Raw genomic sequence first — 17,510 nt, 5'->3', positions numbered from 1 at the left:
TTTAGAGGTTTGGAAGAAACTTAAAAGATCATTACTTCACAAATTAGGAAATTTGTCCATAGGATGTTGTTTATCCATTTGATTTATAAATGATAACAATGTTCAAGCATTTTATGTCAGCTTTTGCAATATTTTATTTTTTTCAGCAGATTTTTAGCTTTCCAGTTATTTTTCCCTAATATTTAAACAAATTCATATTTCTTAAAAATACAAACTCACAGTAAAGAAAGGAGGTTATAAAAGAGGTAAAGATGCAGGAAAACAGAATATTTTATTCATAATTTGTTACGAAATTCCAGTTGGTAACCTTCTGCTTTATAACAACAAAAATCAACATCTCTGTCTTTGAAAAATCATCAGGTTCTCACTTCCTAATAAATAAGTACACATTCCTGGTAGGGTTTTTTTTTTTTTTTTTTTAATGTTATTATACACTTCCTTGAAACTTGTATATTTACTCTTAGAGAGATTGAGCATGTCATGTATTGAGTTAATGCAGTGTAGGAAGGACAGGGGACTCTAACTGAAGGTAGAGTTGGATTTTCTACATTTACCCCTAGGTGTTCAGTTTGTAGTTTCTTGCCCCTTCTTCAGTATCTCTCACATTATAAAATACAGGATAAGGAAATAGGTTTAATCTCTTTGAAGTCTTATTTCCATTGCTGTGGAAAAGGGATTGCTCTGGTTTTCTATTTCTTGGGTATGATCTTGTTGATGTTCGATTGAGGCCCTGTCTCCTCTCCTCAAAAGGCTGTGTCCTTAGGATATTTTGAGTTGAACTTTTGAGCCTTCATCTAATGTAGGTTTAAGTGTTTTGAAGGGAAGACCAATCATGAGTTTGTTGCCAGTCCTTCTCCCACTCACAGCATTTTTGTCTCTTAAGTACTGGGGAGACTAGGAGTAATATTTCTCTGCTTTTTTTGGCTTGGTGCCCCACTTTTCCATACAGCCCTAGAATTCAGTAATGTCTCTAGGGGAAACTGGCTTTTCACTTTAGGATACATCTCATTTCCAGTCCATTGGGCCAGCCTGTACAATCTATGAAAGCTCTCTTGATTTCCCTTTTCCCCAAAAGAGTAGCACTGGTTGTGCCAAGCCTGATTCTTAACTGACCCCTTGAATCACAAAGACAGAAAATGGCCAGTATATAATCATCAAATGATTTAGAAAGGACTCTTTCTTTTCTAAAGAAATTCCTTTCTGGATTTTATTTCATCTAGCCTTTATTGCTTCCACTGATTTCTGATATTTTAAAAAATAATTCTTTTCTTTTTCAATTTATCCATTTCTCTTTGTGATGGGAATGTTGGCTTGAATGTTGATATGCTACCCAGAAATATGTCTCCAATTGCCTTTACATAAAGATTTATGTTGTTTTGCATGTTGGGAGGGAAAGAATGGTGTTATTGTTACTATCTTGTTCTTTAACTTAAAAAAAATTGTTTTTCATATTTGGAATTGAAGAAATTGTATTTTAAGGACATTGTATTCATCTTATGTTTTTGCCATGAGTGGAAGGATTTACAAATTGATGTCACTTAATTAAGTAAAGATACATATGCTCACTGATCCCAAGTAGAAAGAGCATTAGATTTAAAGTTTAGAGATCGAAACTTGAAAGTCCTGTCATTACCCTTACTAGTTGTGTGACCTTGGACAAACCATTTAATTTCTATAAGTCTGTGTACTTAGTCTGTAAAATGGAAATACATCTCAATTCATGTTTTATTGAACAAAGCGAGGTATAAACAAAAACAAAATATATTTTGGATATATCTCATTAAGATTTAATAGAGTAAAATGACTATTTGCTAGACCTTTGAACCAGAGAGTATTCGAGCTGGAGAAAATTTTGTTTTGGATTACGTTGGCTGTTCAAGGCTGATAACCTAGTTAGTAGCTTAAGATACCTTGAATGTCATAGCATGTTATTCTACAAGTTACAAATTCTTGGAGCGATCATGATGTTGAAGGCCATACAATCCTGGTTTCAAATCCCATCTCCACCATTTCCTAGAGTGGCTTTAAATTTCTCAACCTCACTAAGATGCAATTTTCATATGTAAAATAAATTATACAAGCTGCCTTATAGGTTGATTATGAAGATTAAATAATGTAACAGAAGGAAGACACATAGCATAGGGTCAGATCCAAAATGAGGACCAACTGATACTATTTGTGTGTGTGTGTGTGTGTGTGTGTGTGTCTTTTTATGGCCTGTGGTGGCAGGCTAGGGGTTGAATTGGAGCTGCAGCTGCCAGCCTCTAGCAATGCAGGATTTGAGCTGCATCTGTGACCTAGGTTGCACCTTGCAGCAAGGCCAAATCCTTAACCCACTGAGTGAGGTCAGGGGTTGAATCTGCATCCTCATGGATACTAGTCAGGTTCTTAAACCACTGAGCCACAATGGGAATTCCAACAGATATTTTTTACTCCTTTTTGTTTCTCTAGTTGTCCATTGTAATCAATCAGCAGGTAGGAGTTCCCTCTGTGGCACATTGGGTTTAGGATTTGGCATTGCCACAGCTGCTGCATAGGTCAAAGCTGCTGCTTGGATTTGATTCCTGGCCTGGGAATTTCCATATGCTGTGAGTGCGGTTGGTCCTAGCCAGTGATTCTTCCTTGTGTAATTAATATAGGTTTTTAAAACCCCTAGTAGTAATAGGTTTGATTGCATTTGCTTAGGGAAATTCACTTGTCTTTATGAATAATTTTTCTAATTTTCTGCTGTAATCGAACTCAGTTTTAGTATTTTGAGATATTATCAGTATTTTTTGAAATATTCTCAGAGGTTTGTGGATAACCCCTTAAAATTGTGTGCAGCACTGTATATATTGGTACATAAATGCTTTTTTCATCATTCACAAAGTAGTCAGAGTAACCTTAAAAAGTTAAGAACCATTAGCATATGTCATAAATTCTTGATTAAATTTGTATTCAAACTTACCTCATTTAAGATTAGTACCTGTAAGTCACTGCTCAGTACTATATTCAGAGGACATTTTTGATACACAAAATCCACAGTGGTTTAGCTTATCTTCATCTATAGATAGTACTTGTAACAAATAGTATGAAAAGGATTGTTTTAAATACATTTTGGTGGATTTTTAGTTTATCTAGATTACTTAAGATTACTTAAAAGCTAATATTACGTGAAATTTTTAAAAGGGCGCTTTAAGTACAGGAAGGGAATTTGTTTAAAAATCCTTTTGAGTAATCTAATCATATTCTAGTTTGTCTTTTGGTGAACCTAGATTTTTTTTTTTATGTATCATAATACCGAGATATGCCATTTAATTTTCTGTATATAACTATAAGATTTATATAAATCTGGAACAGAAGTGAATCAAGTAGTTTTTTAAGTTTATATTTAAAATTTTATGATTTCCTTCTAATGACTTATAACTAAGAACATTTCGTTTCACTCATTTTAATGATTTTAATTTGCACAGATGTCAAAAGGGAAGCATAGTTCTTATTTAAAAAATACTTAAAAAAAATACGTACAAAGCATTATTCTAGTTAAAGCTTAAAGCTTAATTAAAGCATTATAAATGTAGTTAAAAATTAAAACTTGTTTTAAATGAGAAACTGAACATTTGAAATTGCACTTTGGTCTTCTGTGATGTTATGAATAAGTCCTTTTCAAAAAAGCTTTACTGAACTTTTACAAATAGTTATTAGTGAGATTCTATTTATACATTTTGTTAACATATTTTAGCATCTTTACGTTATAAAGACTGGCAAGAGTGTTATTTCTTTGGGGAAAATTCAGAGAAATACTATTACAGCATCCATTTAACATTTTTCCTTTGGTTTTGAGTCCTGTAAAATCCTTGAGATTTCTGTAGATTTTGTAAGGAACTTCTAGAAAACCTCTTCTTTGAAAAACCACTTTTTCAGACAATTGATTGTGAGTAAATGAATCATTGGTAATGAGCATACTGTTAAGTACTAGTGGTAGCAAAGTAGGGAAGTGATACATTGAAGATTTTCTGAATGATTCTTATTGATCTGAAAGATTTGTATCTAGTGGCAGATAATTTGTTTATAGGGAATAATAATTTATTCCTTATAAAGTTATGATATTTATAAAAAATTACAAAAATGCTTATTAGTCAAATTTGAATTTTCAGGATACCCTGAATTTCAATTGCAGTAGCTTGCTAGGTGTTTCATATGTATTTGACTATTGTAAGCTTACTTTAGATGCTTTTTTGGAAATTTATAGTGATACATCATTACTAATGTTGATTATTTATTGATTAGCTATTTTGTGAATTGTCCAGGCTATTTTACCTCTTGCAGTTTTCATATCTTGACTTAATTTCCAAAATTCTACCAGAAATTTAAAAGGAACCAGAGAAAGCCAAATTTCCTATCCTGCTGTTACTGTACTTGTTACTCAAGTTGTCTATTTAATACATAAGTTTTTTATAATTGAAATGAAATTTTTGAATCTCTTATTTTCACTTAACATTGCTGAATGGCTATATTAGACATAGTTTACCAGTGAGAAAAATATAATTAGCAAATGGGGAAAAGTGTGAATAAAAAAATTAAAGGGAGGTCTGTGATCAGGGTAGAAGTCCAGATGCTTAGAACAATCCTTTTCCCAAGTTAGTTGACATGATGTTATTCTTATAAAAAAACTTATTTTGACTACATGATGTGGATTGGTGATCTTGGTCCTTTTAATTAAGGATAAGAATCCATGATAAAAATTAGATTTTTCAATGATCATCGTATACAGAAGGACTGAGGATTCATTGGTTAAGAACCGCTAACCTGTCCTCTAGCCCCTAGGGTGTGAGCACTGAAAGGGATTAAGGCCCACTGTAGGGAAGCTTGCACGGAAGCCTGCACTGCCCTTTCCCCTGTTCTTTCAGTTAAATAGAAGATTTTCAGTTCCCATGACTATCAATCTGGTGCTTTTCACAAGCACCAAATTCTTTTAAGAAAATTAAGATGACTTATTTTTAGAAATCCATTGGCCTAGGATACTGCAAGATGATTCTTTTGGTATTTCATCTTGACAGATCCTATACATACTGTTTTTTTCTGATGGATATTAGTTTGTTTTAATTTATGTTAAATTTGTTGATAAATATAAACTTTTAAAAATCAAGGACACATTTTTATGTGGTTAGTTTTTTTTTTGTCCATTAGTAATTATAGAGTTTGGCAGTGTTGAATCTTATATTTCATTAGAAGTAGCTATCTGACAACCATGTGGACATAAACTCTTAACTTTTCTTTCTAGATTATTGCGATAATAAGGTGCTTTCTCTTAAAGTTTAAAGGCCTTTAAATAGCTTTTGTAAATGCTAAAGTGTTGTGTATTTTTTCAATATGCCAAATTGGTACTGTATTTAATCTGAAAATATCTTTTGATTTTGTTAACTAAAAATAATTGCAAAGTAAGTATTAAACATTCTCAGTAGTTAAAGCTTTTTTTTTTTTTCCATTTAATTTGAGCTTTTGTTATTACTAACAAATAATTTGTGGCACAGTTTCTTTTCTTTTCTTTCTTTCTTTCTTTCTTTCTTTCTTTCTTTCTTTCTTTCTTTCTTTCTTTCTTTCTTTCTTTCTTTCTTTCTTTCTATGACTGTTACAATCTATATACTTGTCACCTTAGTGTGCTAGAAATGTTCCACTCAGATCAAGGGTTCCTTTCTGGTTTTGTATGTTCTCACCTGCTCCTCACTGTAAATCATTGAGATGTCAAGTGCAATGATTAATTAAGCTGCACGTGCAAGTGCTTTTTTTTCCTTCACCTGTCAAGCAGGAAAGAAGTCTTATAGCAAGATTAGATGATGCTAATTCGCAGCTATTACTCCAGATTGTCAAGTGCGAGGAAATATTTTATATTTACATGCTTATTTAGAATATGGCATACTACAGTTTTGTTTGGTTTAGAATTCTTAAATATTGTAAGATACAATTATTCTATCAAACCCTATCATTAAACTCCCAATTAGAGGCAAAGGAAAAAGCCTAAATTTCTGCATAAATATTTTGGAATTTAAGGTTCACACTTTATAATTAACATTACCTTTTATTCAAGTCCTAGTAGTTGATTTGAATTATTTATAGTAAATATTTTAAGTGTCTAAATTGATGTGTATGTGTCATATACACCATTAAATCCATTCATAATAATATTTGTTAATATAGTATGGGATTAAATTTGTAATGATGATTGTGGTACATATACTTTTTTCTTTGACTAATGAATGTAATGTAAAACTTTTAATTTTCATACATTAATATGAAACAACAGACATGGAGAGCTTGTTCTCCCCACCCTAGTTCTTTCATACCCCCTGCCCCCTTTTTAAACCATCAGTAAAAGTAAAACCTTAAATTGTATAGTAATCTTAATCTATTATTAAAAGGTCCTAGAAAGGAAGATTACAAGGTAGATTCAGGTTTTGAATCAGTTTTGCCATTGGTTTAGCAGCGGGTGGGCAGGCAGATGCCTGCTCAGAGTAGAACCTATTGCCATTTTTCACCATTGATAGAGTAGCCTTTCAGAGTCAATGAGCTCTGTCAATGTGAGCTTGTCAAGGCTACAACTTCATAGACCTGAGAGGCGGTTTGAGAGGTCAGCCCTTTTCAGGTTCGCTGTGATGCAAATGAACTTTAATGCTTAAACAACTATTGGAATTTTTATGTCTGCTCCTTGTTCTTTTTTCTTCACAAAGTCATTGACGAGACATTCAGTGCTTTTTAAATTGGAAGTTGCATTGTGCTAAAGACCTAGTACAGATTTACGGAGGGCTGAAAGCAGTTAGATCATGTTCTTTTCATGGTGCGATTAGAATCAAATCGATTTCCCTACAGCCTTCAGCATTCAGATGGCAATTTTAACAAAGCTTGGGGGCTAGACAAGGGACAAAACGACTGAACTGAATGTTAATTACACTCTGCAGCCTTATTTTCTTTTGATTTGGGGCTGACTGGCAACTAAATTAACAAAAAGTGTGACCATAACTGCTGCCCTATTTTCATTTAAAAGGAGAGCTGCCTCTAAAAGGCTATCTTTACAAAGAAACAAGTGAGGTCTGCTGATCATTGTTAACAAGGGCACTTTTTTCCCTTTAAAATTCTTGCCCAAAAAACTGTTCAAAAAAAGTAGTGTAATAAATTAGTCATTGGCATATTATTACCCAGAGAGTTAGTTGATTTTCTGATTTTTATGACATAAGTTTGGAAAATGTAAGGCAGTAGTAGTAGTTATGAATTATAATTGGCACCTCTGTGACTGTGGTGTGTCTCTAGCATGTTCAGCATGCTAAAAGGTAACATGGTAACTAGATTACAGTAGATACTTTAAATATTAACACATTTTATAACACTAAGCTATTCAAAACTAGCTGATCGTAACAATTTTCACCTAGCTCATCCTTGCTTGACATGCACATTTTCATATTTGATGATTAATACTTACTTAGTTGTGCCACATTAATAGAGCTAGATGCTTTTTCCCTTTCCTTGCAAGGAAGCTGCAGCTGCAGCAAGTTGCAGTTGATTCTTGTGGCAAAACTGTCCTGTTTGCACCTGCAGCTGTGTTGGTCTCATCCTAACACCTGGCACCATGAATTATGCTCCCTTTTATTCCTCCCAAGGAAGAAGCATTTCATGCTTCATATATATTGCAAAAATCAAGTGATCCTAAACATAAATTTCTTAGTTGATTCCTTTAACAGTAATATTTAGTAAAGAGATTTTTCAATAAAACTCATTGTTTGAAAACCACAAAAATGATTGGTTTAAATGCAGTTTTGCCTCTGCTTGAAAGTAGTTACCTATGGAATAATAAACCAGCTTTTAAATTTGGTCATCATTCTTATAATGTAAAAATTAGTTTGATTCGATAGCAAATTGATTTTAAATTAACTTTCAATTATTTCCTTCTTGAATTTATTCTAAAAGCCTTTTGCATCTTGTTACCTAATGTTTAACCTTTGTTTTAAAATATATATTAAAAAATAGAAGATGTATAAGGAAATCTTATTACTATTTAAGCATTACAAAAATATTTCTGAAAGAAATTGGGATTAAATTTGTATCATATGGTGAAAATTAGCTTTTTAGACTTTGCTGGTTTTAAATCAGAGCATAGTGTGTTTGAAACAGTTAAGAAACGCAATGGCGAAAAACCAAAACCATGTCTTAATCAAAATAGTGTTCTGTTTCTGTTCAGGCAGCTATTTAGTGCTCGAATGTTGATAGTGTTTATAGACCACCCTATACTCAGTCACTGTCTTATACCTCACTCCTTTTCACACAAAAAGCAGCTGCAAAACAAAGTTTTTCTAAAACCAGTCAAGAGTAAACTTTTTCCTCATTTGTCTTCCAGACACGAAGATCGATTGAGAAGTTATTAGAATGGGAAAACAATAGGTTATACCACAAGGTGAGTACCACAGGGAGCAGCTTCGTACTGTTGGGGTCTGAATTGCACAGTATGGAAACAGATGCTTTTGTTGAACTAAAAATATGAAAGGTGGATAAATGGGTTAGTCTGTGTGCTGCAATAAAATAGAGCTCATTTTTCTTCTTTTACTCTCCTACTTGTCTAGCTGTGCTTGCACTGGAGACTGAGCAAAAGGAAATGTGAAACGAATAACATGATGGAATATGTAAGTTAAAGGGCTGTTTTGTGAGTTTCTCTATTAAATGATCATTTATTTTGCTTCTGATCTTATTCTTTCCATGATTATTAATCAGCAAAGGTGTCAGGAGCTTAATCTCCTGAGCGCAAGGATTTTCTACGGTTCACAGATGCATGGTTTCATGTGCAAGACTGATTTATAAAGTTATGAATGACTTGAAAACAAGGCTTCACTGTGTTCTGAAAAATAATAAATTAATTGCCAAGATAAAATAGCCTGAACATGTGTTGATGGAGTGTGAAATTTTAGATGCTGTATAAAGAATAACCACAACTTTGGTTACGCAGCAAGTCAGATATGGCTTTTTTATATAATGCTAATCAGGTTTCCAAGTATGGAAGAAAACCTTTCAGCCAAGCCACTGGAGCTTAAGAAACCTTTAGCCTTTATAGATTTTAACTGCCCATACCTCCGTGGCCTTTAGAGAATCTTTCAAAGTGTCATTGGAATATTATTCTGTAAAAAGTATCTTAAAAGTAAACGGGAGATGAGATGGTGCTTATCCTGTGTTTATTCGTTAAGTTATCTAAATGGGCATGTATATTCAATGGATTTTAGAATGGGATTTAATTTGCTGACTACTTGATTTACTTTATTTTTCTCCTTTTGAAAAGTTCAGAATGCTATAGAAAATTGTGACTCTTTATTCTCCCTTGAGTTTGGGTGTTTCATTTTAAATATGGAAAGGTTATTATATTAAAAGAAAAAGATCTGAGGAAGAGTTAAGTACCTGGAACATCATTTCTAACAAATTTCATCTATTCTTTGAAACAATATAGCCATCATAAGTAGTATATATGTATGTGTATATATAAAAGATTGATTAAAAGAGTGCTTAAATAGTTGGAAATTATCATACAATCATTTTTCTCTGTAGCATTTTCTCTTTCATTATCACACAGTAAAATCCCATTTCTAGCCTTGAACATAAAAGATGTCTTAAAGATGTCTCTTTTTTTTTTTTATAGAATAGCTCTATTCAGTGAACCAAGTAATGAAGATTTTATCATTATTACATCAAACATGTTAATTTATGATGATAAAAAGGCACTTGATACCTCTTTATATAATAAAAGCACATTCAAATAACTTATTTTGAGATAGACCTCTGAAAATGCTGGATTTGAATTTTCATCATAGATGATGAGAAAGTTTATGTATTTTGTGAGGAGGGATGGATATCTAAGAGATTTAAAGGCTTTTGTGAAAAAATACTGACTATAAACCCAAACACTAAGCTCAAAATTGAGGCTTTTGTTTATTTACTTATTTTTTATTTACTTATTTTGCACATTTCTAAATTTACTTTGAAAAGGAGAACAACTTATTCCCAATTTCTAGATAGAACTGGAAGAATGTCATTCATTTATAAAATATGCTCATTATATTCATGTTTATTTTTTATTGTTATTCATTTACATAATTTACTTCCAAAACATTCTGAACTATGTGCTCTGTGTATAAAATAGTTTCCTTTAATTTATCATAAATTTTTAGATAAACACTTTTCCTAGGGCCATTATATTTTTCACATCATCATAGAAGATATCCAGAAGAGTAGCTTTAAAACATTTGCTTTAAAAATGTATTTTTTCTAAATTTTCACAGAGTATATATGTGTGTGTGTGTGTGTGTGTGTGTGTGAGAAAGAGAGAGTTGAATGAAGGGAAAACATAATTTTTAAAGCTTCCAAAAATAATTCTGAAAACTTAAGATAGTAAATGATCTATCAGGTATATATATATATATATATATATATATTTGACCTAAACTTTTCTTTGTTAAAGGGAAATAATTCTTTGTTAAATAATTCTTTGTTAAAGGGAAATAATTTTCCTCTATTATATTTGAAATATTGGAGTCAATCTAAGAACGTGCAAACTTGATACTAACTTTATTTTTATATGTGGCTTCTAAAGAGAAAAGTTTGTAGGATACATTCTTTAAAAACTAGTAATAATTCAAATATAGTCAAAGATAGCTTTTATTATTCATTATATAGTATACACTATAAAATATAATTTAATCAAATTTTAGAGCTGCAATGAGTCTTGTCATCTAGTCCAACCCTCTTATTTTATAGATGAGGAAACTGAGGAACAGGAGAATCTAGCTCAAATGAGGAAGCTGGATAGGAAGCTAGTAAACATTTTGTCGGCAAATAACAGGTCAAAAGAGTGGCACAGGGGGCACCTGATAGTAAATCAACTAAGAAGGGGATATTTTTGAGCCATGTGTAGAAATACCTTCTTTATTGAGATAGATCAAAGCCCAGGAAAACTGAAGAGTGAAAATGAAGGTTTCTGGCCCAGATGACTAAATGTGGAAGAGTATCCAAACCTGGAGGTCATATCAAGACACCAGTTCTGAAAAAGAATGAAGAGTTGGAAACTGTTCAAATCAAATAATTTTTTTGTTTAGCATCTATTCCATACAGAGTTTGAACAAAGGGAAGAATCAATTACAATTTAGGATAGTTTCAAGTTTGGAGTGAAAATTAGTTCTGGTCAACTAGTGTCTTTCTGTGTTACTATGTTTTGTTTTTGTTGATTTCCTGTAGTTTCCTAGTGAAAAGTTCTCTGCAACAAATTTTAACCTTTAATTTTGCTAACCCTAAGAAGAATAGGATATTAAAAAAAAATTAAAGAGGTAAAGGACCAGTAGTCTTTGTCTAGCGATCCCATATCCTGGTACTGTAAAATGAGAGCAACTCTAGAACCCTAAAGACCCATGGAATTGGGCGTTAGATAAAATGAGAAAGCCTGAGGAACTGGGTCAGCTGCAGCTACATAGGGCAGTAGAAAGAGCAGAGCTCTGGAGTTAAGCTAGACCTTTGTTCAAATGCAATCCATGGTGTGACACTTCTCAGACCATTGGTTTTCTCATCTGTAAAATGAGGATGGTAGTGTTTGAATCGTCGAAAGTTGTTGTGATTAAATAGATCTATGTAGAATGAAACACTTTATCAAGTTTAGGTAGTTCTCAGTAAATGCTAGCTCCTTTTTTCATTCATGCATGCATGCATTTTCCTGTTTGTCAGAGGCACTATTAAAATTGTTTGTAAGTGATGGAATGTAACTGAAGTTTTTCTGAGATAAAAATCTTTTAAAGTCTTTTTAAAACTTTTTTTTCTCCTCCTACAGGTCATCCTCATAGAATTTTTACCAAAGACACCGATTTTTCGACCAGATTAGCATTTGCTTTATTTATAGAGACTTTCCAAGTATGTTGTCTTTCCAATGGTGCCTTGCTTGGTGCTCTCCTGGTGGTGACATAGCATTGGTTCTACAGAATCGTGTGGTGTTTTTTTGTTTTGTTTGTTTGTTTTGTTTTTTAATAACCGCATGTTCTAAGTGTGCATTTTTGTTAAACTTTGCAACAGTTATTTCATACAGATGTTTAATACTTAAGTTATTGTGCTCTTTTCTGTTATGTATTCTGATTTTCAAGGATTACTTTTTTGTATTATCAAAAAAAAATACATTTGAACTTAGCATAAAGAGTGGCCAGCCTTTTTTATTTTACCACCAAGGTACATACAATCCTTTATTTATTAATTCCTTAATATAGAAAAAGACCTTTATAAGGCTCTACTTATCTCTCTAGCAAGCACACACTTTTTATTATTTTTCTTGTTTTTTAAATTTATTGTAGTCATTGTTATAAAATAGTAAATTTTCTTTGATAGCTTTTTGAACCCTAATATATTCTTTCTCATACAATTCCTAATGCTCTGTTTACAGCAGAAATACCTGTAACATTATGAAGACCTATTAAAAAGTTTTGAAAGTATTTCTGTCTTCAAAAGTCATAAGGCAAGAGTAAATTATTTTCATTAGAATAGACAAATCAATGAATGGTATGCATGCATCTAATGGTTACTAGAGCTCAGGATCACAAAATATAGTAGCATTACAATCTGTATATTTTTGATCAAGATGATTAAAATGGCCTTATTTGTGTTATTTTTTTATTGTTTATCAAATATTATATACAAAACTGTAGAGATACTCCTTTTAAAAATTTCTAAGGAAAATATTTCTCCAGTCTAACCCAATTATAGAATGGATCTATGTTTCCAAAAAGTTTTTGAAAGAAAGCAAAAGTTCTAGCATTAAAGTAAGCTGATATGTAAATACCCCATTGATATTTAAAGCAGATGATTACTAAGAAAGGGAGGACATATATAGTACTGTTTTAATCTACTAGTTTGCTTTCAGGTCAGTTATGTATACTTTTTTGATTGAGGGTGTGACCTGTAGGTTTGAGTTAGATCAGTTTTGTTTCTTTAAAATACATACAAACATACTTTTTTTTTTCTCCTTTCGGTTGTACATAGCTCCATGCATTTTTAAACTTGCTAAATTTCTGAAAAGCCTATGTATAAATTTTCATTTTTATAAACCAGAAATTATACAAATTTTGTGTGTGTCAAGAACTTGTTCCATACAACTGTGGTATCGAGCAATAATGTGAATAACTTTTGAAATTATATAAACTATGCTTAATTTGTATTTAGAATTGGTACCACTCTCTAATACCCTTTTTCCTTGTATTAAATCTTTTAAGTACAAATTTCATTAATTTATATACATGTATTTTTAAAAAGTATTTCTTTGTACTTCCCCAAAGTACTGTAAGTCTATAAAAATTTGAGTAGTTGAATGCCGATATCTTACATCCTATATCGAACATTAGGAACTATCTTAAAATCTAGGATTTTTTTTTCTTTTGTTTGAGATATGTTTTCATTGCGCCTCCTCCCCCCATAAAAGACCAACTTGAATTTATAAAACACTTTTTCCTGTGAAAAGCTCAAAGTACAAAGAATTCATACTTTTCTCATTTTTACTTACCTGGTGTCTTGGGTGTGACTGTCACCTTAAAGTAGTGCAATTAAAAGGCTGTGCCGTTCATAAACTCTAGTGTTCCTTGGTGGTTTCCCTGTGACAGAGTGTTGCACGGAGAATGCCAGTTCTGCCTCAGGATTCAGAAAGAACAGAAAAATATGAAGACCATGTAGACCATGCAACACAATTTTCCAAATCTAAAATTTTATAAATTTGTAGAGCATTGTATTAATCAGCTTTATAGGAAGAACCATGACTATTTAGGCATAATTTTTTTCTCCTATTATTCTTCTATAATATATAATATAATGTAATTTTAACACTATTATGTTCCCATAAGAATATTTTAACAGTCAGGTAGTTTTCATGCTTGATAATGTTAAGGATAGGATTTTTAGAAGCTTTTCTAATTTTATTGAGAAGTATGTCAGTTGTTTAAAGATCCCCTAGAAATGGGCACTCTTACAATTCTAATGAATATATAGAAAAGAGCTATCTACGGTGCTTAAAAAGTGGCGTTACCATAAGCCAATTATGCTTTGAGCAGTTAGTTTTCCTTACTTGGGTTTTCATTATCAGCCCCCAGTGTAAGGCCTCTGGTTATCCTTTCTTGAATCAGGAATTTAAGTGCCCATGTTACTAGAAATTAGAAATGTCGGAGATGGCTATGTGTTATTTGAACATTAGTCCAAAGGAAATGTTTAAAATGATGACTGTTTTTCAGTTTCTGTTTGTGAGATATGAACCATAGTACTTGGCCAGGAAAAGGTATTATTGGCAGAAAATTAGTATAGATTTTATGTAGACTAAGTGAATAACTCATGATCTTTGTTCATATGATTACTAGCATTTTATAATTAGTCCAGCATTCCTGTGTACGAACATTCCTTTATCAAATAATGTACTTTGCAAACCATACTATATTTTAGTACATGACTATTTTATACCTAAGTTAAAATATATACCCCAAAACCTTATATATTGTAGTAAAACTGAAGTGACACATTCAGTTTTTAAGGTAGATATGCCCCTCTCTCACAAGAAAGTTACCTTCCTTATATAAAATGATCTTCAGATGCTTTATTAGTACACTCTTTAATGACTAGATTTCATCCATTTAAAACATAAACATGTGGACTTCCTGTCATGGCTCAGTGGTAATGAACCCAAGTAGGATCCATGAGGACATGGGTTCAATCCCTGGCCTCGCTCAGTGGGTTAAGGATCCAGCGTTGCAGTGAGCTGTGGTGTACGTTGCAGACGCGGCTTATCCCTCGTTCCTGTGGCTGTGGTGTAGGCTGGCAGCTGTAGCTCTGATTCAGCCCCTAGCCTGGGAACTTCCATATGCCATGGGTGTGGCCCTAAAAAAGTAAAAACAAAATAAAATGTAAACATGTATTTGGGCCTAAAATCAAGAAGTGTTCAAACAATGAATAGTAGGAATCAACAATTCCTTTTCTTACTAGAGAAACCAGTTTTGTAATTGAATAATTTTAAATTAGGAAAAACCACAACTTTCTCCATGGTTGTATTTTCAGTGTTACTTGTAGAGAGCTTCCGATTGCTTCTTTGTATCAGCAGACACAGGGCAACCATATAAAACCTTGACAACATTCCACATCAATCTTTGGTTATAAAAAATGATATTAAATAGTAACATGTACAGTTAGTTGGATCCATAGTTGCATGAGTTCAGACTCTACTAGTTTTAGTTAATATTCTGTACATATAGACTATTTCAACTTTTATGGTATTTTCTTCGCAGTTATAACCATTAGTTGCTTACCTGATGTTTCACTGTAAATATTTGCTTTGGCTCAACTGTTGGTCAGAAGTACATAGAGTTTAAAATTGTCTTTGACTAAATTTCAGCATCTAGTCCTGGACTCTCTTTCCTTCTCCTATCGCACTGAAGTGCTCTGGGTCCTTTTGCTGCCCTCTTGATGTCCAGAGTCTTCACCTAGCATGGACATAGTTCAGAATTGCCTTTGTGTCTTCTTCCTTCCCCTAAGCTACCAGTAAGAATGTTAATTTTTTTGCACTCTTAGCTAAGTGTTTAGAAGGACAGTTAAAGCAAGTCAGTCACATTAAATGATGAATGGCTGACACTCTGAATTCTGCTACTTACATTTTTATTTTTATTTTTTTATTTTTTTGTCTTTTTGCTATTTCTTTGGGCCACTCCCGCGGCATATGGAGGTTCCCAGGCTAGGGGTCGAATCGGAGCTGTAGCCACTGGCCTACGCCAGAGCCACAGCAACGCGGGATCCGAGCCTCGCGTCTGCAACCTACGCCACAGCTCACGGCAAGGCCAGATCGTTAACCCACTGAGCAAGGGCAGGGACCGAACCCGCAACCTCATGGTTCCTAGTCGGATTCGTTAACCACTGCGCCACAATGGGAACTCCTTACTTACATTTTTAAAAGGGAATTTCTTAATGTAAATTTCCAATTAGTGCAGTGGTACAATTGGTGTTTTCCTTTTCAGCAGACCCTATCGATAAGTCTAGACCTTTGAGGAAGGGAGTAATAGAATGGTTGCATATGGGGCTTCTCAAGCCGCTATTTCTGAAGAAAGCTGATTTATGTTTCGTATCAGGGCAGAAAGAATAGGCTCAAGATCAATCCCAAACCAAACTGTTAGTTATCCCATAATAGTTTGTGTTTAAGTAAATACCCTTTTAAAAAAAAAATAAAACAACTCTTAATTTTCTGTAGATAAAATAGCCAACTTTAGGTTGTGTTTAGGAACATACCTTTTATATAAATCGAGATTTGAAGATTTGTTTTTAAATTTTAAATTATCTTTTCTGTACTTTTACAAAGATTTTTAGATGGTAATTTTAGAGAATCATAAAGATATTGTTTATATTATTAGTCATAATTCTGTTTACTTGTTTCTGTTCTAGGAAGCAATACTTATCCCTACCCCCACCACAACCCCATGGTAAATTAAAACAACAGAGATGGTTTATAGCCTTAATAAACAGTTCTGAAAATAGAAATTCAGATTGCTAATCCTGATTTTGAATTAAGATAATCAAATTGTTGGCCTCTTTGCTTTTCATTTCTATGAAAGGATACTATGACTACCTCATATTTTTTAATTATGTTGCTGTTATTTATTAATCCTATATGGAAGTAAGTAGCTAGATGTTTAATAGTAATGATTGAATAGCTTTTTTGACTTATTTACAGTATCAGCAGAAACTTGAGTTATCAAATTTTGCATTAAAAAGTAGAGTTAAGTACTCCCTATATGTAGAGTAATGCTTTGCTTGTTTAAAAGTCAGGTAAACATTAAATATAATATATGAGAAGGGTTTCTAATAAGACTTTTAAAATATAGTTACATGTAACTCTGATATTTAAGCAAAATCACGCTCTTTTGGGGGGTTTGTTTTTAGCATTTACTTCATAAACATGGTGCTCTGAATTTGAGAATTGACTGGTTTTTTTCTTTTCATGAAAAATAGTATATTGCCTTCCTTGTTCTGTATCTCAGAAATATTTCAATGACTAATAACTAGGGTAATTCTTAATTTGAGCAGATGAGCTGTCTTTTTTTTTTTTTTTTTTTTTAAGAAATATCAACCAACCTTTAACAGAAGGTAAGTGTTTTGGCTACTCTGCTCTATTGGACCATAGTGTACCTCAAACTGCAGATTTTTCTCTTCTGTTGTTTCTCCTACTGGTTCTTAATAAAGCTAGTTTTGATTCTTTCTTTCTCAATATAAATGCTATAGATTTTTTTTTTTTTTTTTTGCCACCACTTGCTGTGACTTGGTGTGGGATCTCAGTTGCCAGACCAGGTATTGAACCCAGGCCATGGTGAAAATGCCAAATCCTAGCTACTAGACCACCAGGGAACTCCCAGTGCTATTAGATTTAAACTGTTTTAGAAGAAAAGCACATTCTAGTTCCTCAAGAAATCTTTTGTACTAAGTAAAAGATCACTTTTTCTTCCTTCTTCTAATAG

At 32.6% G+C, this 17,510-nt stretch overlaps 1 protein-coding gene across 1 annotated transcript in view; it reads left to right on the top strand.

The window, feature by feature from the left end:
• CHIC2 (cysteine rich hydrophobic domain 2) overlaps nt 1-12,181 on the top strand; it is a 52,401-nt gene extending 40,220 nt beyond the window's left edge. The window contains exons 4-6 of the mRNA XM_047799623.1: nt 8,366-8,422; nt 8,589-8,648; nt 11,825-12,181. Coding sequence (XP_047655579.1) covers nt 8,366-8,422; nt 8,589-8,648; nt 11,825-11,875 — 168 coding nt within the window. The 3' untranslated portion in view covers nt 11,876-12,181. The remainder of the gene's footprint in view (nt 1-8,365; nt 8,423-8,588; nt 8,649-11,824) is intronic.
• The last annotated feature ends 5,329 nt before the right edge of the window (nt 12,182-17,510 follow it).

The sequence above is a fragment of the Phacochoerus africanus genome, chromosome 10 (assembly GCF_016906955.1).
Source record: "Phacochoerus africanus isolate WHEZ1 chromosome 10, ROS_Pafr_v1, whole genome shotgun sequence".
Taxonomy (NCBI): Eukaryota; Metazoa; Chordata; class Mammalia; order Artiodactyla; family Suidae; genus Phacochoerus; species Phacochoerus africanus.
Note: the sequence above shows the minus strand (reverse complement) of the source record. Positions and strands in the feature narration are given on the sequence as shown.